Source organism: Lepidochelys olivacea (genome assembly GCF_965140295.1).
Source record: "Lepidochelys olivacea isolate rLepOli2 genome assembly, chromosome: 6".
Taxonomy (NCBI): domain Eukaryota; kingdom Metazoa; phylum Chordata; order Testudines; family Cheloniidae; genus Lepidochelys; species Lepidochelys olivacea.
This window is the reverse complement of record NC_140416.1, coordinates 74,639,086-74,664,256: the sequence shown is the minus strand read 5'-3', so window position 1 is coordinate 74,664,256 and position 25,171 is coordinate 74,639,086. Positions and strand designations below refer to the sequence as shown.

The window sequence follows — 25,171 nt, the reverse complement described above, 5'->3', positions numbered from 1 at the left end:
AATAAGAAAGTCAACCTCACAACAACTCAATGCTGTTTATAGGGTTTGCTAATACAAAAGTATTAGTTGTGTTCCACTGCATGGGTGGCTGCACTTCAGTGGTTGCACATGTGCTTGGCTGAACAGGGTCTGCTAAGCGCCTTGAGGTTTCAGGATGAAAAAGGCTATACAAATACTACTTCCATTCATTCATTTGGCACAAGTGAGCATCTGTGTTGGGTCACTCTGATGGCAAGTTCCAAAAACCAGTTAAAGTAAGTACAGGTTTTACAGCAAATAGAAGGACAGAGCCAATAACTTGGATGAAGTCCAAATTGTGAAAAGCAACATAAAAAGGAAGTAGTCCATATGTCTTCACAGTCTATTAAAAGGAACATAAGATTTAGAAAGAGGTACTTACCTTATCCTCTAAGTGTAATTTTAAAAAGCGGAGGTAAGCCACAGGTGCAAATGCATCAGCTGAATGTACGACTACTTGGGATGAGTCCCTGAAATACAGAATCATAAACACTGTATTTTAATGCATGGTTTTATGGTTAGGCTATGCCCACTGTCCCTCCACTACTATTCAATATGGTTTACCAACTACTGATCAAGGGTTTTGTTGCTTTTAAAAAAACAGATTAAGAGAAACTCTTTTAGTCATAAGTTTTCGTATAATATAGAAAAAATTCAGCAGACTCCCATAATTTGCATTTTACTTCATTGTCATAAATTTAATTCAGAAAACATAAAACATTAAACCATGGGGGTTTAGGTCCAGCATCCTTTTCAACCGCAAAATGTGTGGAAAATAAATGCAATTTACACCCGTTTTAAGTCTATTTCAAACTTTCAAAGCAGTGTAACCAGGCCTTAGTGTGAATGAAAATCAGGCCTACTGTACGTACGTATAAATGACATGATGACCAAAGGTCTGATGACACAACAGCAAGCCAATCCTTTGTTAGTCAAGAGAACTTCTAAGTTTTTATTTTATCAGCATTTTAAATTTTGGGATAACCTCATTTCCCACTGAATAATGCTCCGGAAATCACTTCCTACAGAATTAGCACTATAATATTTGTCCCACTGAGAAGTCTGATTGTGCCATTTAACTATTTTACACCTCATGTTGAAGGATTACTAGACACAACTTGCTAATGCCAAATGCATTAATGGTAATGGTGTAAACTTCAGATACACTGACTGAAACTAGTTAATATTTGCAAAAAGAAAGGGAGTACTTGGGGCACCTTAGAGACTAACAAATTTATTTGAGCATAAACTTTCGTTTAGTTTTCATTTTTACAGTCATAATCTGTCAACCTCCAATTCATAAGAGGCAATATCTATTGCACCCACCTGCACTGTTTCAAAACTAGAACATTTAGCAATGGAATTAAGACAGGTAAGGGAAAACAGAGTATTAGAAGATGATACAAAAAAATCTCAGAAGGTGTAAGAGAAAGTCATATGCATAAAAATTATCACTTTTTTTTTGTACTCTGTAAAGCTACTGGCCCACAGATAGTTCACTTGGAATTACACTGAAGTAACTAGTCTTTACATTTTCACTAAGGAAGTTTAAGTACAGATACTCTACTTTGTAAACTAAGACTTTTCAGGATGTAATCTATTTACAGAGTAAGTGGAAGATATCCAGGGGTCAAATGATAAAATTAAGTTAGTTAAAGGAAGGACATTGGTATCAGCTAGAGAAACCTGTGCTTCTAGTCAGAACACAACCAATGAGTGTTCTTATTGCAAATAATCCCTAGAACATTTTGGATCAGATCCTCAGATCCTCTTAATGAGCATAGCTATATAAATTTCCAAAAGGTGATGATCTGGCTTATTGTTATCAGGATGACATTCAATGTAGGTTAGCAATGGCAATATCAGGAGCAGATAGATTTAAGCTGAAAATCCACCAGTGAATTTTACAACTGCTTTGTTCCCAAGGGTTCACAATTTTGGTACACCTGATTAATGTTTTCCAAAGAGACATCTAAGAATGGCAATGGACAAAAAGTGACTGAAAAAATGATATCTTTTTATAGAAGATATCTACTTTGCTCTGTATTCAGACTCTCATTTTCTACTTCACTAGCTAAAACAAGTTTTTACTACCAATACTTCAAAAAATTATTCCTGGCTCTGAAGAATCGATACAATGAAAGAGATATGGGTGATGTATTTGTTCACACATCAATAGAATTATTAACTCTAAGTTCCACTGGTATTGCTAAACTGTAAAAGAACCCACCTTGCCGTCCAGATCCCAGGTTCAATTTGTAGGGCTGGAAGTTAGAAAACCTCTCATTTACTTGGCAACTGAACAAATTTTATATTGAGTCTCTGAGAAGGAATAAACATGGAACCCCAAGATTCCATTTTTACATAATGATTTTTCAGAAGAGAAGGCTACTTTAAATAAGGGGTTTTCCTACATGAATAATTAGTTCATGTCATGCTTGGGTGTGACTCTATCCCATGCTAGCCTGGCACGGTCTAACTGTCCATGTGCTGTTGATGCCCATGAACAGTTCGTGAGAGTGCTTTGATCTAGTCCTCTTCGAAATTAAACTAGCTCAAAGCAATCTAATTGTTCCTTTAGACAAGCCCTAAGACACAGTACTACATAAGACCTCATAGGTGCAGGGATTCAGATCTAATATACCCATTTAAATAATGCCAACCAAACTGGAAACATTTGAAAGCATTTGGTCAGACCTGAATGATTTCCTTAAAGAGTTCAGTTACATTTTCCTTTACAAACATGCTTTGGAATTGATCATTAAAAACTCCTAAGATGATGACATAATACCAAGAGACAGCTTTAGTGAATGAATGCTAATGCATTTTTTAATCAGGATCACTAACGAAATTCCTGATAATGAAATCTGTGGCTTGATTGTATATAGTTATTAAATGAAGACAATAAAATATTCCTGTATGAAAACAAATAATTATCTTTAGTCATTCATTTTGAATTCTGTTCACATGCAAAGCAGGAAGTGGAAACGGATGAAACTCATGCGTGCCATGAATAAAAACATACAATAAAAGATGGACTGTAGGAATGCAACAAGATTTACTGATGATATTCTTGATAAATGTTTCTTGTTTATTGATTAATTTCCAGAAAATATTTGGGGAAGTCTATTTCTTTTCAGGGATATATACATTTCCTACTTAGCAATGACTATAAGGGTTTTTGTTTGTTTGTTTGTTTTTACTGTGTTAGGCATTAAATAAGGTCATCAACCTGAAAAAGCTAAGAAACACTGCACTAGAAGAAGGGATCTCAGACCCACATCAAGAAGAATAAGGTAGGTACAGTGGGTTTGAACAAAGAGAGTAGAGAAATGGTAGTTCATGGCAGTTGTTGAAGTCTGGTTAATTCTGTGAGGATAAATTTGAGGATGGTCTGTGGTTGGATAGATGGGTTCGACTAGACTAGGACAGGAGTGAAGGGAATTCAGGGATATATATACGTAAGGCTGTGAGTCTGTCATGGAGGCAACGGATTCCGTGACTTTCCAGGACCTTTGTGACTTCTGTAGCAGCCGGTGCGACTGACACCAGGGTCCCCAAAGCACCAGCAGTGGTCTTGGGTCATTCCCCCCCCCCAACACCAGCAGCAGTCCTGGGCCATGCACGGTTGTCCCCACCTCCCCAGAGCACCAGTGGTGCCCCTGAGCTGCCCCTCACCCCCCAGAGAACCCAAGATTTTGTCAGGGGTATATAGTACAGGTTATGGGCTATGAATTCTTGTTTACTGTCCGTGACTTGTCCATGACTTTTACTAAAAATATCCATCACTAAATCTTAGCCTTATATATAAGTAACATCTCAAAACCAAATAGTATAAACCCAGAAAATTCGGAGTTAAGGTTAAGCTTCAAGGCGTTCCAAACATGCTAAATTACAGAATGCAGTTAGGGCACCCAAGCACTGCTCAGTACTGATACCATGACAGAAAAAAATATAAACAATCCAACTAACCCTCCCCTCCTTTGCCCTCCCCCCAAAACCCCAACAGTTTAAAATCACTCTTATAAAGGAAGGCAAGTTACAGAGCCTTCACTAGACTGCCATCATTCTAGACTGTAATAAAGCAAGAATCACTATTGGCAATTTTCTCTTATCCACAAATCTAGCAGATTGCCTTTCTATTCAGAGAGAAATTTGAGGAAATGCATTTTGTCAGACATTACACATATGATAAAAACATCATCCAGGAAAAATACTACCCAGGAGTCTATTTACTATAATAGGTGAGTTAGATTTTCTCTTTCCATGTTTTGTAGGGAAGACTCATCTTCAGTGTTTTCTGCTGGGATCTACATTTCATGCAGCCAAAGTTTTTTTTTAGGGAGAAGAATTGGACTAGTTGAGTACATAGGATTTCTGTGACTTTTAAAGTCCTTAGAGGTACTTGTATATGTTCATCTAAGCTTCAAAATTTTACTGAGGTGAAATATATTTGAACTATGACAATCTAACCACCTAGCATCTACACCACCATAGTGAATGGAATAGCCTACCTACTCTCTAGAGTATCTATCAAAATAGCCAAGGACCTCTAAAAAAGCAATAATAGAGTCACAGGTTCACAGATTGTAAGGCCAGAATGGACCATTGTGATCATTTAGTCGGACCTCCTATATAACACAAGCCATAGAATCTCTCCCTGATCCCAAATTCCTGGAGAATATCTTTTAAAGAATCCATCCAATCTTGATTTTCAAATTGCCAGTCATACAGAATCCTCCATGACCCTTGGTAAATTGTTCTAATAGTTAATTACCCTCATTGTTAAAATTTTTATGCCTTATTGCTAGTCTGATTTGTCTAGCTTCAACTTTCAGCCATTAGATCTTCTTATATCTTTGTCTGCTTGACTTAAGAGCCCATTATAAAATATTTGTTCTCCACGTAGGTACTTACAGGCCGTAATCAAGTCACCCCTTAACCTTCTCTTTGTTAAGCTAAACAGATGGCGCTCCTTGAGTCTAACACTGTAAACACATTTTCTAATCCTTTAATAATTGTGGCTATTCTGTGAACCTTCTTCAATTGATCAACATCCTTCTTGAATTGGAGACACCAGTAGCCGATGTACCAGTGTCAAATACAGTGATAAAATAAACTCTTTATTCTTACACAAGATTCCATTGCTTATGCATCCAAGGATCAAAAAGCTATTTTGGCCACAGCATTGCACTGGAAGCTCAAGTTCAGCTGATTCTCCACTCTACCCTGAAATCTTTTTCAGAGTCACTGCTTCTCAGAATAACGTCCTCTATGACTACATTCTTTGTTCTTAGATATACATTTAGCCGTATTAAAGCCCATATTGTTTGCTTGTGCTCAGCTTACTAAGCGATCCACCTTGTTCTCTGTCAGTGATATGTCCTCTTCATTATCTACCACACCCCAATTTTTGTATTGTCTGCAACCTTGATCAGTCATGATTTTATGTTTTCTTCCAGGTCACTGAGAAAAACATTAAACAGCATAGCCAACAACTGATTCCTGTAGGATACCACTAGAAATCCATCATCTCAGTGATGATTCCCCATTTACAATTACATGTTGCGACCTATCAGTCAGCCAGTTTTTAATCAATTTAATGTGTTCCATCTTAATTTTCAGAGGGGTAGCCATGTTAGTCTGTATCCACAAAAACAACAAGGAGTCCGGTGGCACTTTAAAGAAACTACCCTTAGATTCAGTGCCAAATGCAGTTCCACCAGACCTGAGAGTAAGGACCATAATATAGCCCTCCATATTAATCCTCTCCTCTCCTTAACAATAACTGACACTTTCTAGTAAGACATGAAACCATTTTACCTCAGACTTGTCTTTATTCAGGCAGGGACTTCGAAGGACTTAAGGGAGTTAGGCACCCAATCACAATGTGTGTGAGTATGAGTGTGAGAAAGCAAACAAGCAAGAAAAGCAGCCAAACAAATTTCAATGCATTGATGTAAACTTATCTTATGATGTCAATTAACACATTTTATAACAAATGCAGACTGAAAGCTAGCCATTCTTTTTCTGGATGATGCTGTTGTGCACCAATATTACCAATTATCAAAACAATGCTGATCAGACCACAACATTTTGTTTGGCTGAAAATACAGACCTTGATGAAGTCACTGTACCAAATAGATCTTATCTCTAAAATAATAAAGTGCCATAAATGCCTGCTCCTGTTCCTACTGAAGTTGATGGGAATTTGCCATTGATTTCAACAGGAATAATATCAGCCCTTAATTGCATAGTAAATTTACCACATTTCCTCTATTGCTTACTACTGCTAGAAGGAGATATAAAAGAATGGGCCTTTTTCACTACAGCACTAAATGTCCATATGTGCCATAATGTTGACCTTCCATGAGTTGATGTATCTGAAATGGTATGCAAGTGACATTCCATTATTAAAGACTGTTTAATTGGATAAGAATAGGAACAATAGTCAAAACATCTCAAAATATGCAGGGTAAGCTATTTAACATCGTGTACTGAGAAACTTGAATCAAGACAGAGAAATTTCCCATGCCCCTCTAAACAAATTTTAACAAATTTCAGCAAAGAAATAAGCTACTCAGAGTCGCTCGATGGATTCAAGCAAAGTTTACATTCAAAAATGTCCCCTTAGTAACTGATGGAAAATGTTTAGTATTATCATTCTAAGTCACTAAAGTTGAAAAAAGAAGAAAAAAAAAGACACAGAGTTAATGGAACCCACAGGCTACTGATGTGGCAGTTTATCAAATGTAGCTGTAATGAAAGATAAATATTACAGGCAATTCGCACTTCATGAAAGGATAAAAGTGTCAGTGTATAGGTACCAGTTTTACTGCAGGCCATAATCAGCAAGTAAACGAAAGTGCAAATGTCTAAAAAGTTTATAGCCTTCTATGAAGGCCTCGTCTTGTCAGGCATTGATTTAGGTTTTCAGAGGACTTTGCCAGCGTTAAACAAAGTGACTGTTTGTGAACTTAGAGGACATGTTCTACTCCTGCCAACAAATGTTGCCTCAAGCTAAATGTTAATATGTTCCCATCACTTAAATCTAAGGAAGGGGAAGAAATAGTTCCTTACACAACTATTTTCTTCTTAAACAGGGGACAGTCCAAAGTGAATGTTTCATATTCTCCACCTTCTCCACAAACATGAACGTCATACTTCTTAGAGAGCTGAGAGAAAAGGAAAAAAACAGGTAGTTAGAATAAGTGGTGCTCTTATACATAGTGCCAAATGTATTTTACTGAAATTGTATGTGTGTACAGGGCTTACAGTAACTTTCTCAATCTAGGTTTATCACTACACCTCCAAAAAAAGGAACAAACTCTAAAATGCACTGGATGTACTTGTAGGTTTCTGACTCTCCTCTACAGTACTTTATACGAACTGATTCATACTATTTTTAAAGTTCCAAAAATTACTGCCAGGTTGTTTTCCCTCTCTGCAATAGTTATACTTTACCGTCCAGCTAAAAAAATCTCATTGACTGCATCCCAGTAGAAATGAAGGATGTTGAAATAAGATTCCTTTAGGAAACTGGCTAGAAAATAACAATAACTTTTACATCCACTCCCAGATCTCATTATACAGTCTGTGAGATATCTTGTGTTGTAAACACTGACCAGAAGCTACTGAATTCAGCAAACATATTATAATATTATTATAGCAACACATTTTACAATTGTGCTCTAGGTATTTGTTGGCACAAACTCTTTCCTAAATCTTTAAGAAAGAGTTAATCCTGGCCCCACTGAAGTTAATTGCAAAACTCCTACTGACTTCAATGGAGCTGGGATTTCATCCTTAGAGGGGAAGAAACATTAGCCATTTTCTTTTGGTTACATCCCTGAACATTATTCATCCTTTTTTTTTTTTGCACTTTGTTATATATTTCCCTGATGGACAAGCCAGATACATCATACACAAAAGTAAATGTAGCTGATTGAAAATAATACAATTTGTCGGTTTTTAATCATCCTAAATCCTCTATTTAGCAGTTTCTCACTTGAGGCCTGATCCAAAGTTTTGCTTGAGTAAAGAGCGAGGGCCAATCTCTTGAACAGTACATTCTAATTCTGTTTTAATAACACTGTACTGGTAGATGGTAACCATGCACCGTAGGAATTTAATTATGCTAAGAGCATGCATTAAATCTATGATACAGTAAAAATGTTAATTGGACACAGTACAAAGCTTTTCTAGACTCATGATTCCACTCCTGCACCTCATGATTTTGTGGTTATAATTTGACTTTTAAGTGGTCCTCATTCTTTTTAAGAAAGTTATAAACTTGTGCACTTGTATTATCCTTTAAGAAGTTCATCCTGCAATCGCTCCCTTTGAGGAATTTCCATTGACTTCACTGGGAGTTACGAGCACAGAGGGCTTGCAGGGTGAAATCCTAAATGAAATGCATATCACTTGTGAAAGGAAAGTTGACCTGGTTTTGGTATTTGTGCGTTGTTTTATTGAGTATTGGACAATTCTGTAATGAGTGCAATAAGGTTTCCTTGAATGGGAAGATTGGATGCTGGAATCAGCCCTGAAAGCTGATTTGAATGCACTGGGGGGAGTTGGGTCTGCGGTTTCCATCAGGGCAAATGGAGCTCATTGGATCAGGGCAGGATCCAGGGCCTTTTCCAGGCAGGTGACTGTACACTGGTCTAAAATGCTGCAGTGGAGTATACAGCAGGAACCCACCAGGCCTCCACAAGTTGACAAGGCCAGATGTGTGAAGCATCTGAAATGGATAGTATTGGCAATTAGTCACCAAAAAATCATATATGTTTCCTGAATTATTCAGGGACAATAGGGTACACCTCTCTGACTGGGGAATGGATATATTTTTGACCAGTGTTAGGGAGGGAACTGTTAACTATGGCTAAGTCTACACTACAAACTAGGGGTGTGATGCCCGTACTTGTGCACACATACTCACGCCAGCTCTCATTGAGCTAGCACAAGTATAAATAGCAGTGTAGATGCAGTAGCACTGGTAGCGGCAGAGAAGGCCTGGCTGAGCCGGTCTGAGTACAAACCTGCCTGAAACCAGTGGGTATGTACTTGGCATGGCTCAGCTATGCCTCCACTGATGATACCAATGCTACTGGGGCTACATTGCTATTTCTATTTGTGCTAGCTCAGTGAGAGTTAGCAGGGGTATGTGTACATGAGCAGGGAATCAGATTCCTAGCTCGTAGTGTAAACGTAGTACATTTGGGTACACAGCTGGGGTGGGAGGGAGGCAGTCAAGCTAATTGCTGGTGCCTCCTCATGGCAAGTGTACAGTGGAGGTACTCATTCCACAGGGGATCTGATTCCCTGATAATAAGGAATTGGAAGAGGACTTAGTGGAAGGTATCCCCTAAAGAAGGTGGGGAATGGGCTTAGGACTTCTATTGTCTGGTAAAGTGAGGAGACAACCCCCTTTCCCTAGACCCTTAACCCTCAAATAAGGGGAAGGGAGTGGGCTGCCAGCAATGGACTAGGGCATGCTATGGCAGGGTTGGGCTGACATCAGCTCTCCACCAGGGGGAAATCATGACCTGCATTGTACATATTTTAGCTGGATAGTTCCCAGATGAGTTGAATTAATGAAGTTGTTGCCTAATTAAACCACATCACTTGCACCTTCTCTGTCTCTGTGTGTGCCCAAGACAATGGGGAAGTGTATCCTGAAAAGCAGTAACTCTGAAAAGAATTTAGGTGTCACAGGGGACAAGCAACTCAACATGAGCCCTCAGTGCAATGCAGTGACAAAAAAGGCTAATATGATCTTTGAATCGATAAACAGGGAAATAGTGAGTAGGAGTAAGAAGGTTTACTTGGTCCTGTCTGAGCACAGGGGTCCAGACTCAATGACTTCTCAAGGTCCCTTCCAGCGCTACATTTTTAAGATTCTACGATTCTAGTTTGTATTCTACACTGGTCATGACCAACACTGGAATACTATGTACAGTTCTGGGGTCCACATTTGAAAAAAAATGTTGAAAAACCAGAGAGGGTACAGAAAAGAGCCACAAAAATGATTCAAGGACTGGAGAGAATGAGAGACTTAAAGTGTTTAATCTGTTTATCTTATCAAAAAAAGATTGAGAGATGACTTGTTTACACTGTACAGTACAAGTAACTTTGTGGGGAGAAAATACCAAGTAGTAACGGACTCTTTAATCTAGTGCAGAAAGAACCAGTGGCTAGAGGCTGAAGCCCAACAAATTCAAATAATAAATTAGGCACTTTTTGGGGTGGGGGGGCGGTAACAGTAAGGGTGATTAACCATTGAAACAAAGTACCAAAGGGAGTGGTGGATTCTCCATGTCTTGAGCTCATCAAATCAAGACTAGATTCCTCTTTGGAAGATGTGCTTTAGTGAAACAGAAGTCAATGGGCTCAATACAAGGGTAATTAAATTAAATTAATGGCCAGTGATAAACAGGATGCCAGACAACATAATACAATGGTACTTCTGGCCTTAAAATCTATTGTGTAATTTTTATTAATTATTATCATCATTGTCATTGTTGATCCAACTCCTTGTAACTTCAATTCAATTCTGAATCATTGTAAACTATGCATCTGATGCTTAATGTGTTGAGCACCTCAGCTCCTTCCTTATACATGACAGAGCAACTGTCTGTATTTGTCTCTAATTGGAGTCAGATCTAAAATATTAGTCCCCCATCTCCTTTTTTTCCCCAGACTAAAATTAATGCAACATTATTTTTATAAGCATTTAGTCTTACAGATTTATTTTCAGTGAAACTGGTTATATTTTACACAAGACTAAGGTTACTTTTATATTTGGGGATTAATTTTTACAATGCTATCAGAGGATTTCAGGTAATGGATATGTCTGATATGTTACAATAAAACTGTACTCGTATTCCTGAGTATGGAGAGTGATAGTTAAGCTTTCCATTTTCTTTAATAAGTATTTCTTTTAAAATATTTTTAACACATTTGGATGACTTGAGTCATCACCTTAGCATAAAGAACACCAGAGACTCTGCACACAGACATAAAAAAAAGAAAGTAGTAGAAAGAACTTAATCCTTTTACAGGATCAGAGATCACATTTTTAATCATAGCCCTTTGACACTGAATATGAAGCTGGAAAATGTTAAATATAATTTTGCTTGCACTCTCTTCAACCTTTTATTTCTGAAAAATATCTAATAGCTCGGACAAAGATGGTATCTGTCATAAAATTCTACAAGACTGTTTACTCATTTTGTGATGGAAAATTCAAATCTCATTTTAAATAAAGATAAAATTATCTTTTTTAAAGCCAATGTTATCACAGGCATTTCCTTCCTAAAGAGAGAATATCTCCATGTGTAAAAATAACCAAACATAAATTTAATCAAGCTTTCATTTTCAAAAATTATACTCCTGACATACAAGACAGTTTCACCTGTCAAAAAGTGCAGCAAGGTTTTTATAGGACAAATCTATCAAAAATAATTAATGTTGATACAATAAGAATGGACAACTTACAAAACAGTTAGTCAGAACCTTTTATTCTTCCTCCTGCCAAGAGCTTCTGCTGCAATGAATACTAAATAGAGCTACTGAAAAATAAAATTAAGACACGGGTTTGTGTGTCTTAAAAAACAAAACAAAACAAAACAATGAAATGCGTGTATTTTTGAGGAACAAAGAAGTTTGTCTCGTTCTTTTCCTAGCTAAAAATTTTAGCCTAGCTAAAAATATTTCACAATGAGAATAAGGAATGAATGTTTACTGTGTAAGTTATTTCTAAAGTTGATGGTTCTTCTTTTAAGCCTCGAGTGCTGTGAGTTCTTCCTGGAAACCAACATCAAACACTTCAAAGCTGAGAGTCTAAATTTGCTGTCCTTGTTGGGAAATCCCAACTTTCAATGCCATTGGGCTTAGGATCATATTTGGTCCTGAACATTCTAAACTCCCAGTGAAGTCACCAGCAACTGAAGATACTAAGCACCTCAAAGGATCAGGCTCTTAATGTGCCTTTTAGAAGCAAAAGAAGCTGTGCAGTATTTTTCAAGCTGCCATCAGTGAGACAGGAACCAGCTTTCAAATACTTTAAAATACTAACATTTTTTACCGACTTGTGTTATCTTGTTTTGCTAGCTAGATCTGACATGCATAATAAATGTGACAATTCAATAAGAATAACTTTTAAAGCCAAACCGAAATTAAAGCCAAACCGAAATTAAAGCCAAACCTCACAGTTGTAAGGTCAAAACAACCTCACCTCTCATTATATTTATAAATTACACTACTCAAGAAAAGTTGATATCCAGTCCAATTCTAAACCTAAAACAAATACCAGAGTATCATGGAAACTTTTACACTATATGAAATCCAGTATCAAACAAAGATACAAATAAATCTTTCATTTACATATACAAAGTGAAGCCCAGATACTCAATACAATTCATTCTCCTGCTATCCTGACCATGAAACTGCAGGGTAAAGGCAGAGTTTATCACAGAATTTTAGCAGTCAGAGATGGAAAAGGCTAATTCAATTACTTAATCCAACCTGCGGCAAGGGAAAGATTTTATAGCTCCCAGTCAGAGAACATATCAGGTATTAAACCTTTTATACACTTCATCTTCACCAGCAGGCCAAGTAGTAATAATTAAATTCTGGTGCAACTGTTCAAACCACAAACAATTTCTAATTCTCTATCAAGGAAAAATATTGTACAAGCAAATATTACTGTTGCACACATTTTATTTTGATTTTTAAAAAGTTCTACACAGATTAGGTACAATCAATGGGTTCATGGCATGTTGCCAATAGAGCCATCTAGTTTAGCATCTTTGCTTTGGGCGTCTTTGGTACAAGGGAACTAGTTGAACAAAAGCGCAAATACAATAATCTCCATTTAACATAATTAATCAACACCTAGCTATTTAGAAAAAAATAATTCAAGAACTTGCCTTGTCACAATGAAATAATATAATTATTTTACTGTGCTGATAAAAATGACCCATGATTACGGCCGTACTTGACTTGCGATATTGTGAAAATTGCAGATTCTGCAATATTAGGCTTCCACCATAATTTTGACAGCAGGAGTCCTGGACATCACGGGGCTGAGAGTGGGACTCTCCCGCTGTCAGCCCCAGGTGGCCACTCTCAGCCCCAGGCGGCCAACAGTGGGAGCCCCCACTATCCAGCCCGATATTTTCACTCTCAGCCCAGGCCTCTGCCCGTGGAAAATTGCAGAAAAGTAATAATGGGCTTTATTACCGTAAATAATAAAGTCTGTTATTACTTTTCCGCAATTTCCCATGGTTTGTCCACAACTCAGTTGCAATTTTTTGACAATCATCCTGCAATTCACATAGGACCTTATCCATAATAAAATAGAAGACACAGAAGAACATCATTTCACTCATAACCTTAATATCCAGGATATAAATCAGAAAAGAACTACACAATTAATTCAAAGTTTGTTCCACTCAATAGATCTCACTTTAGCTAAAGTCCATTTTACAGTTAACCGGCATGAGAAATCACCTGACATTTAGTATCAAAGGGAGACCAATTTCTATCCCACACATATGGTTTGACTAAAACATATAAATTAAAGCTATAAGAAGTAGCTGAAAATCAGGTGACAACATGTTTTTCCAAATGGAAAATGAAGCACCAATGTAGGAATCTGCTACACACTTACTCATTTTAAAAGTAAGAGACAGTTATTTTATTTAACTTTATTAGCTAGAAAACTGTGTAATTCCAAACGTCTAATTAAATTACTTAGGCAGAGTCAATCTTTATTTGTCCAGTCTACACAGAAACTGGTTCTACAAAACCATAGCTAGAGAGTCTTCTAACTACTCTACACACAATTCTCTTCATACCTAAAATTGCGACATGAAAACATTTTGGCCTTGCTGGGTTCATTGGGGTGTACTTTTTCTATTGCTCTAGGATGAAGTTTTGAAATCAGAGAAATAATACTGTAGGACCATGCTCTAAATATTGACCTCTGACATCAAAATAATTGACATTTATGAATGAATTTTGAACTGTAATGGTCAACAGACTACTTTCAACCAACCATGAATCAATAAAAGTACCATGTAAGTAACAATCCTGTGCGGAAACTCCTCACATATTCAACAATGGCACTTTTCAGGGCAGTGAGGTTTGATAATTCTTCATGGAAAGAAAGTCACTTAATTTTTAAATAGATGTTTGAAGTTTTAACTTGGTAGCAGCATTCTCTCAATAACATAGGGTGGCAACATTCTCCTTTTGTTCCACTCTGCACAAATTGGAACCCTACAGGGAGCTGCAGGATAGTTACTACTGCAGGACTGGGACAGATATGGCTCAATAAACTCCACCCTGAATGTAAGGAAGGGAAAGTAGCCCTCTGGCAAAGAGATTTCAGAGATGGGCAGATTATGAAAGAAGAAATCTTAAGACCAGCCAAGCTGAGAGAAAGAAGGGTCAACTAGAAGTGCCTGGCATTCTGACACCTTCTTTACAGAGGTAATCGCCACCGAAACCGATGTTTTCGTTGACAGCAATGGCAGGAATAAGGTTAAAAGGGGGGGTCACATCAATATTTAGTTTATGTCCCATAAAGGTAATGAATTGGATACAGAAGAGTACGCATCGATAAGACCCTTTAAAATCCAGATATCAAGGGCTACAAAAAAACCCCATCCACTGGTGGGATGTATTGCAGAAATGGCTGCTAAATGGACACTCACTGAACTGACACTATTCAGGTAGTCTAATATATGTCTAACATCTGTATTATCAGGAGATAGCTGACGAGATTCTGCCCAGATTGAAAACCTTTTCTATTTTGCTGCATAAGTGACTCTGGTGGAATCACCAGAATGGCTTGGACATCTCAGCAACAAACTCTTTCTTCATTGCTCTACCAGAGATCATCTGTGTCGTTAGGTAAAGAGCTTGCAAGTTTGGGTGCGGTGATTTCCCCTGATTTTGAGACAAAAGATCTTCACCCAGAGGTAGTAAGAATTAATGAAAATCTTTGTTTCAGCACTGCCTTGGCCAGGTAAATGCTATGAGGCTGCTTTGTCTCTTCTGAGCTTCCTGATCATCCTGATCATCTCTTCCGTCTGATGTTTAGAGTGGTTGCAAGTCTGTTATTGGGTATCCCCACTGACGGAAGCTTCCTTGCAGAACACCCCTTTTTATTGAGCATTTGTGATGGTCTATGAAGTTCCTATTGAGGGAATTCATAATAGTGTTCCTCAACCCTGAGAGATGAAAGGCCTTTAGGAAGATATTGCTCTTTATCCAGAAAGAGATTGCTCTCCGGCACAGCTGAGATGACATTGCACCTCCCTGCTTGTTCCAATAAAATATAGTAATGGCATTGTCAGTGAGAACTTGAAAATGAACATCTCGCAGGCCCGATACCTCAAAGTTCCTGCATATTTGTATGGAATGAAAATTCCAGAGGCATCCAAAGGGCTTGAGCCTGAAGTTTGCCCAGATGGGTCCCCAACATCTAATGGACACATCTGCTATCAATGTCATACTTGGCTCTGGTGGCAGGAACGGAACCCCTATGCATACATTCTAAGGGTCTCACACACTCACCCAGGCATGCAAATGAGTATGTCCAGTGAATGTCTGCTCGGACAATAGCCAGGCCTGCAGACATTTGAGGTGAATTCTGGCATGTTAAGTCATGTACATGCACAAGACCATATGTCCCAAGAGCTGTAGACAAGAATGCACTGTTGTTCTCAAGTTGGTCTTGAGCTCTCAGACAGAGGCTATGAATTGGAACCTGTCCATCGGGAGGTAGGCCATGGCAGTCCTGGTACTGATATCAGTCCCTATGAAACTTATTCACTGTGTTTGATGTAATTTTGATTTCTGTACATTCAGTTTTAGACCTAGACAACAGAACAGATGTTTGACAAAAAGGATGCTGTTATGGATGGCAGACCTTGACCCTTCCTGAACTAGCCAATCGCCTAGGTCAGGAAATATTTGAACTCCTAAATGACACAGACAGTCTGCTACTGCTATCATAAGCTTGGAAAACACCCTGGGGGCTGATGATGAATAGCACTGTGTATTGGTAATGCATGATGGGTACCATGAACTGAAGATATTTTCAGTGGCTGGAATGTATTTCCACATGACAAGAAGCATCTTGCAGGTTACTGGCAAACATCAATTTCCAATCTTCAAGGAAGGGACAATAGATGCCACAATGACCATTCTAAATTTCATCTTTTTGATAAATTCAATCAGATTTCTTAAAACCAGAATGGGTCAAACCCATCTCTCTTTGTGAGAATCAGGAAGTAGCAGGAAAAGAAGCCTTTCCCTCTGTGTCGGTAAGGAGCTTCCTCTATTCCTCCCAATTCCAATAGAGACTGTAATTCTTGATCTAAAACAGTCTTGTAAGACAGGTTCCTGAAAAAGTATGGGGAAGATGGATTGGGGAAAGGGAGGAGGGTGAGCTGGATAACATAACCCACCTTTACTGTGCTGATGACCCACTTGTCTGATTCAATCTCTGCCAATGCATTGTAAAAGAGAAAGAGGTACTTCCACAATGCAGGGTTTAGATGTATGTAGAAGATGAGACATTGTCCTCAACTGAAATATCAAACTGACTGCTTCAAAGTCATCAAAGTCTGGTGTACAAAGGTCTGTTGTGGATGATGCCAATGGGCAATGTCTGGGAGGCTTAGATCTCCTTCTAGAGGCATCTTGAAATTTCTGATGGTGCTAAGATCTGTACTCTGTTTGGGACTTGAACTGCTTCCTCTTAGTTACTGGAGTGTAGATACCCAGTGATCGAAGGACTGTGCAAGAATCTTTCAACATATACATGGCTAGGCAGCCAGAAGGCCCCTTTGGGATGCACTGCCTTCTTGAGAAGATGTATTTTAAGGAAAAAATCCCTCTGTTTTTTCATTCTTGTCTCAAAGGAGGTACAAATAGGACATTTGTCCCTCATGTCGCTCACCTAAGCAGATTAGGCAACTTTGGTGCTTATCACTAACAGGGGTGAGGTTAGTTTAAACTAACTTACTCACTACACTAAACTAACCTACAACTATATATACAATTTTTTTTTTCTTTTTTTACAAAGTCTGTCTAGCCAAAGCTCAGAAGCAGCAGGGAGCTCCACCTCTCACCAGGAGCAGTAAGAAAAAACTGAGGAGGAAGCAGCAACCATGCCCCTTTATTCCCTTGGTTCTCTCATATCCAATGTATCTTCTCTTCTTCCCCTCTCCTCTCATCATTTGGTTATTATGGAAATGTTTCCCAAAGACAAAAGCTTTCCATCGTAATCTTTGGTTTAACCTACCTTTCTCAGAAAGCTCATTTCACAGCCATGCTCCACCAGCAAAAAGGGCTAATGCTTTGGTTTGATAAAGACTTCACAAATTAAAGTAAGTAAATAGCTTCTTATATCTGCTATTAGTGGTATCTCCACTGAGGACGGGGAGAGAGGAAAATAGTGTTTTGTGGGTTTTTTATGTAACAACCCAACCCTGATGCTTTTAATTCTGGTCAGAAAACATCAGAGTTGGGGCAAAAAGGTGGCATCACAGACACATATATGTAATTTCCTCCTCTGCGATATGGCACAATGACAGCACTGCAGGCCCATTCTGCCACTCTCCACACCAGGAGACTCTTGATTTTAAGTGCTTTCCATGGGCTGAGCCAGAATCTCCCAAGGAAAGAAGAAGAAAACAGGAAGTGGAACCCTCTACATTTAAACATGACTAGCCTCTACGGACTCAGCTAGATTAATCTAATATATGGCTGGAGCATAAACCATAGAGACTAGAGGTGTGCATTTATAAAATTATTCACCCTTCTTGCCTATCAGAAATCAGAGCGTAGAGACAATGGGGCATGTTGAGGGCATAGTGCCTCTCACTTTGTAACTGCAGCCACAAAGGGTTTTCACAGTGGGAGTGTGGCCTGGAAAGAAAGGGTGGTTCAGTGGTTAGTGTGTGAGCCTGGGACTTGGGAGACCTCAGTTCAGTTCCCTCCTACACCACAGATTTTATGCGTGGCCTTAAGCAAGTCACTTTGTTCAAGATTTTCTAAGGTACCTGGCACCTATCTCCACCTCTAGTGGGATTTTCAAAAGTATCTAAGCAAGTTAGGCACCCAACTCACATTAATTTCAGTGAGAGCTAGGTGCTACCCTGCTTAGGTGCTATTCATAAAATCCCAATAGATGCATATATGCATCTTTAGGTGACTAAACACTATTGAAAATCTGGCCTGTAGTCTCTATGTGCCTCAGTTCCCTCATCTGTAAAATGGATGTACCTCACAACCTAGCTGGCAGAAGGCTTACATATATAAAATCTTGTGAGTCACTCAAATAGTGCAGTCATGGTGGGTTATATAAATATCTTAGATATACAGGACTGGGATGAGAGGAGCACAAACAGCAGCAATGAAAGAGGAGAGCCTGGAGATGGCCTCTATTATCACAGCTCCGGGGTAACTGGGGAAGTGTGTCTGAAATGGCTCCTCAGAAAGAGACATTCTGCCCCGAGGGAATAAGGAGCCTCTGGGCTCCTCCTGCCAAGGGGGTCTGTGAGAGATGCAGCCTTATTAATGGAGTTAATATGGTATTTTCCTTTGTTTGGCTCAGGCATCAAGTCCCCTCTCGGCCCCCTCACCGTGATGTCTGGGCTCTCTCCTTATCCCTTCATGTCTGTCAGTGTTTCTGATGTGAAAGATTTCATCAGGTTGCTAGAAAATAAGATTTTTAAAATCATAAACCCAAGCATTTATCTTCAGTTTGTAGTTAATGCTTCAGTTTCATTAGGTCTTAAAGGCACCTATCTGGTAAAAGTAATTTATTTGTGCTGACTTTTATAGCATGCACAAAAAGAGCTGCAGAACAATGTTAGCTGTGTGAGCTTACTCATGATGTCCTGCCAACTTATTTCAATAATCTGCTGGAGGGATACCCTGATAAGAAGTTAGTTCTGTCCTTTATACCCAGTCAGCCCTTGCCTTTCTTTTGAGATGGTCAACAAGAAGCCAACTGTAATGAGTTTTTGTGATGCATCAACCAGTATACTAGGAGCTGCAATGCGACTGCCAATCTCATTTTACACAGGTCATTGAACAGACATCAGACAGTAATGACTTCTGGTCACTACTACTATGTGCTGCATTCATAGCAGTGACCTAGAGATGAAATGTTCTCTACTTCATTACCAGTTACATTATGCTCCAAGCTCACATTTTTGGTAAGAATTACTTTGAAACTTTGGATACCACAGACAATGAGGATTGAGAAAAATGTTTGAGGCAAATAAAATAATCAAAAAGGACTAATACCCCCATCATTTTTATCTCTCTTATTCACACATACAGAGTAAATATTGGAAATATGTTTGCTTCTAAATAAGCAAAATTATTTAAAATCAATTATTGAATGGTCATGCAATAGTTTGAAGACACAATTATTATGTTGTTAAAAATAGTTCCCATTTTCTTATTCACCAAGGTGTAAGCTCCTCAGATCGTGTAACTGGTCGTAGAGCAGCGGCTCCAAACTGTGGGTTGGGACACCAAAGTGAGTTGTGACCCCATTTTAATGGGGTTGCCAGTACAGTCTTAGACTTGCTGGGGCCAAAACCAAAACCTGAGGGCTTCAGCCTTGGGCAGCAGGGCTCAGGTGACAGGCCCCTGCCTGGGGCTGAAGCCTTTGGGCTTTGGCTTTAACCCCCGCCACCCAGGTGGGTGGGGCTCAGGCTTTGGCCTCCCCACCTGGGGTGGTGGGGCTCAAGCGGGCTCAGGCTCCAATGTCTCCCCTCTCCCCGGGGTTGTGTAGTAATTTTTGTTGTCAGAAGGGGGTCACGGTGCAATGAAGTTTGAAAGCCCCTATCACAGCTATTGGTCATGGAACAATGCCAATGTGCAATAGTTGATGATATGGCCCTCTTTGTTCACAAGGATGAAGTTTCTGTTGTAGAACAACATACATAAATTTGTTGTCGCTATTATGCAACTAATTAATATATTGACACTTAAAATACATAGGAAAAACAACATAGGAAAGGCTTAGTTTTCATTTGTGTTTGTCTCTCTTTCCCTCTCTCCTGCTTCCACCTCTCACTTTGTTTCTTACCAGAGACACCCTTCTTGCTCCCAGAGATTGGTCAGCTCCATCCTACCATCTTTCCTCTTATTGTCTGGGTTCACTGACACAGCACCCCATTTCTATGGCATCTTCCAACTCCAATTAATCTAGCAGGGTTTCAACAGCAAGACATTATTCCTCTACTCTCCCTTACTAAGTACCCCAAGCTCCAGTTCGTTTTGCTTCTTGTGCACATTCTGAGCTGAAGTACATTATTCATAATTCCATAATCACCACAAAAGTCTCTTATTACTTCCTTTGCAAACAGTTATCAGGATCCTGTAGAAACAGCTTCTGCATAATGGAAACATTGTTTTTAAGTGAACTTCAGAAGTCAGTGGGAAAAAATAAACCACTTTAGTGTTTATTATGGCCTTAAACTACATATAACTGTATATCATTACCTTTGCCCCCAAAGAGTTTCCAAATAATGAACGTAGTGAATTTACCATTCCCAAGACATCTCCCCTGCATCCTGTGTACTACACACACGTAGCTAACTCATCCTGGTCAATAAACCTGCTTCCCAGAGAGAGGTTTCTTTCTTGTTGTGCTAAACAAATGCCAAAGTCTTAACTTGTACTGATTTGGTCGGGACTGCATGTGGATTCCGGTTTGGATACCAAGCTTCAAATGCAATATCAGCTAGCGGGCATTACTTGGTAGCCCACCACACACAGAAGACAAGGGGCAAAAACTGAACCAGCAATTAAATATTGCAACAGTTATGTTTCTGGGCAGATGTTATAAAATGTGAAGCTATCTCAGGAATGTAACAGGCAAGTGGTAAACACAAGGAGCTAGCATGCTTAAGTGGTTAAAGTACCAAATCAGGAGTTCGTAAAACTGGGTTCTAGTTCAAGTTCTCACACTAACTTCCTATGCTGCTTTGGCCAAATCATTTCACCTCACAGTAACTCAGTTTCCTCATCTGTAAAACTCATGATACTCAGCCATCTTCATAAAGTGAGTTCAGATTACCATGTAGAGTGAGCACACACAGAAAGTTCATTCCAGTTTTAAAGATATTACAGTTTCCAGTGATATTCCCGCATCTTAAAATGGGGAGTGTCACCAGAGCCGTTAATAACTCTAAAACTAGAATAAACGTTTTACTTGTAAGTATGGGCTGATCTACACAGCGCTGGCCAAGCGCGCCAGAGAGGTGTGGATTTGTAAGCACATTAACGTGCCATACTTTTCCCTACCCCTGGGTAGATCTTGCTGGCACACTTTAAAAAGTACCTTTGAAACAGGACTACGTTAATGTGAGCTATGTACCTTTTAGAATGTGCCAACAGGGTCTAGATGAGGCAGTTAGACTGCAGCATGTTAGAGCGGTTTATAAATCACACCCCTCTGGTGCACTTTGTCAGCACTATGCAGTCAGAGACGTATAGTAGTAAAGTATGGTGGCAGTCCCAGAATGGGACAATGGAGCAAAGTAGTGGCAGAAGAGGTTCAAGTATAAATAAGCGAAGTAAAGCAATGAGAGAAGGGATAAAACACATTTTAAGTGTACCCAATCTATACAGTTTCTTTCACATAAATGACAAAGTGAAACCGTGGAAGGGAAACAGAGATTTCTAATCCTCACCGATGTCACTTTTCGAGGCTTACACAGATCCCTACCTTCATAGAATCATAGAATATCAGGGTTGGAAGGGACCTCAGGAGGTCATCTAGTCCAACCCCCTGCTCAAAGCAGGACCAATCCCCAAATAAATCATCCCAGCCAGGGCTTTGTCAAGCCTGATCTTAAAAACTTCAAAGGAAGGAGATTCCACCACCTCCCTAGGTAACGCATTCCAGTGCTGCACCACCAACCTCCTAGTGAAAAAGTTTTTCCTAATATCTAACCTAAACCTCCCCCACTGCAACTTGAGACCATTACTCTTCATTCTGTCATCTGGTACCACTGAGAACAGTCTAGATCCATCCTCTTTGGAACCATTGAAAGTAGCTATCAAATCCCCCCTCATTCCTCTCTTCCGTACACTAAACAATCCCAGTTCCCTCAGCCTCTCCTCATAAGTCATGTGTTCCAGTCCCCTAATCATTTTTGTTGCCCTCCCCTGGACTCTTTCCAATTTATCCACATCCTTCTTGTAGTGTGGGGCCCAAAACTGGACACAGTACTCCAGATGAGGCCTCACCAATGTCGAATAGAGGGGAACGATCACATCCCTCGATCTGCTAGCAATGCCCCTACATATACATCCCAAAATGCTATTTGTCTTCTCGGCAACAAGGACACACTGTTGACTCATATCCAGCTTCTCGTCCACTGTAACCCCTAAGTCCTTTTCTGCAGAACTGCTGCCTAGCCATTCGGTCCCTAGTCTGTAGCGGTGCATGGGATTCTTCCGTCCTAAGTGCAGGACTCTGCACTTGTCCTTGTTGAACCTTATCAGTGATTCACTATTTAAACTGTTCCTGTATGACTTTATCATGATGCAAAATGTTCTGCTATAAACACAATATTGTAGCTATAGATTCTGGTCATGTTTCTATGGCATCCCACTGCATACGTTGGCTAGATTGTCGGGCTCAACGGGTAGTGATCAATGGCTCCATGTCTAGTTGGCAGCTGGTGTCAAGTGGAGTGCCCCAGGGGTCGGTCCTGGGGCCGGTTTTGTTCAATATCTTCATAAATGATCTGGAGGATGGTGTGGATTGCACTCTCAGCAAATTTGCGGATGATACTAAACTGGGAGGAGTGGTAGATACGCTGGAGGGCAGGGATAGGATACAGAGGGACCTAGACAAATTGGAGGATTGGGCCAAAAGAAATCTGATGAGGTTCAATAAGGATAAGTACAGGGTCCTGCACTTAGGACGGAAGAATCCCATGCACAGCTACAGACTAGGGACCGAATGGCTAGGCAGCAGTTCTGCGGAAAAGGACCTAGGGGTGACAGTGGACAGAGGACCTAGGGGTGACAGAAGCTGGATATGAGTCAGCAGTGTGCCCTTGTTGCCAAGAAGGCCAATGGCATTTTGGGATGTATAAGTAGGGGCATAGTGAGCAGATCGAGGGACGTGATCGTCCCCCTCTATTCGACATTGGTGAGGCCTCATCTGGAGTACTGTGTCCAGTTTTGGGCTCCACACTACCTGAAGGATGTGGATAAATTGGAAAGAGTCCAGCGAAGGGCAACAAAAATGATTAGGAGTCTGGAACACATGACTTATGAGGAGAGGCTGAGGGAACTGGGATTGTTTAGTCTGCGGAAGAGAAGAATGAGGGGGGATTTGATAGCTGCTTTCAACTACCTGAGAGGTGGTTCCAGAGAGGATGGTTCTAGACTATTCTCAGTGGTAGAAGAGGACAGAACAAGGAGTAATAGTCTCAAGTTGCAGTCGGGGAGGTTTAGGTTGGATATTAGGAAAAACTTTTTCACTAGGAGGGTGGTGAAACACTGGAATGCGTTACCTAGGGAGGTGGCAGAATCTCCTTCCTTAGAAGTTTTTACGGTCAGGCTTGACAAAGCCCTGGCTGGGATGATTTAATTGGGGATTGGTCCTGCTTTGAGCGGGGGGTTGGACTAGATGACCTCCTGAGGTCCCTTCCAACCCTGATATTCTATGATTCTATGATTCACACTTAGACCCACTCTTTTATAACTGATACTATGTGAACTCCAGTACACTAAGACTTTCATTTTTTTCTTGCAGTTACTTGTTGCTCTTGCTCTCTATTTCATTTTTTGGTACAGCATCATTTCTTTGTTAAACTTAGTGGTGTATTTTAGCTACCAAGAAACAGTTGGTTATGATGATATTCTATTCAGCAAAGTTATTCCCATAATTCCTAAAGAAAAACCTTCTTGACAAACACTCAAGTCACAAAGAAGTTTGAACATCTGTATAAGGCCACAAGTAATCTTGGTAATGGCTTTGCATCTGTGTTGTGGCATCCATCTTTCATTCTGAAGCCACGCAACTCCACATGACATACAATTAAAACAGAAAACCAGGTTCAGATGTGCAATCTTTGGTTCCTCAAAACAGTGAACACCACATCTAAGTGTTGTGCTTCATGTTCAGGAGAATGGAAAATCCAGCCAAATGATTATCTAATTTTAGTTTGTGTAGGGAAAACAGTCCCACAAATGCTCTTGGGGACATTACACAATCCGTTCCTTTCCACTAGAAACTAATTATATACTTCAGCACAAATCCTTCCCACTACATCCCTATTCCAAGTCTGGGGGAACTTTCGACAGTAAAACTGGTACAGTTGAACTGGTCAAAAAATGGTGGGGAGGATTTGGGAAGGCTGCATACGGGTGATATTTCTGGGGCTAAGTGCATGCTCCAGTCTTTCCACTCTGACCCCTTTCAGTGGAGCGGGCTTTGGAAGCTACTACAGCCAATAAAATGTTCTAGCATATAGGCAGGAGGATTCCTGCCTAGATTCTTCTTTCTCAGATAATCTCAGTGCCAAGACAAGCTACTAAGACTATGCTGAGAAAAGAGTTCCCTGTAAATGAAGAGTCAGGGTAAATATTGTCTATATTTGGATGCTTAGCACAGAGTATCCCTGTTAATTAAAGTTAGAAAACTTTTTTTTAAAATTGCAGATAATCATCTATATTCTAACTACAATATATGCTCTTTACTCTTATTCTTAAGAGAGTTGATGACTTTTGATGGAGTCATCACCCTTGATGCTATGGGAAAGGAAACAACCACTTATTCCTTCTTGAGTTTTCCAGCTCATACCTCCCTAGAAAACCCTTAGATTAACTTAAAATTAATCTTTACTGTTGTGCACATATCACATCTGCTTCAGAGCACAAAACTGCTCCATATAGATTCCCAAATGCATGGCTGCCCCTTCAAATTCCAAAATGTTTTATTTCTCAGTACTGCTGATATTTATCTAATTCTGACAGTCCCTGTCATGATCAGCCACTTTAACATTACTTTTGGGTATTTAAGGCCATCATAATTACCTAAAAGTCAGTTTGCCCTTAATACTGAGGGTTCTTATCCTCTACCTTACTT

The 25,171-nt window shown here is 39.6% G+C and overlaps 1 protein-coding gene across 2 annotated transcripts in view; it reads right to left on the bottom strand.

The window, feature by feature from the left end:
• Nucleotides 1-25,171, bottom strand: part of DPH6 (diphthamine biosynthesis 6) — a 377,259-nt gene that overhangs the window by 225,636 nt on the left and 126,452 nt on the right. For both annotated transcript variants that reach the window (XM_084632603.1, XM_084632602.1), the window contains exons 7-8: nucleotides 7,099-7,193; nucleotides 401-488 (exon numbers count right to left, since the gene is read on the bottom strand). In XM_084632603.1, the coding sequence (XP_084488729.1) occupies nucleotides 401-488; nucleotides 7,099-7,193 (183 nt within the window). The remainder of the gene's footprint in view (nucleotides 1-400; nucleotides 489-7,098; nucleotides 7,194-25,171) is intronic.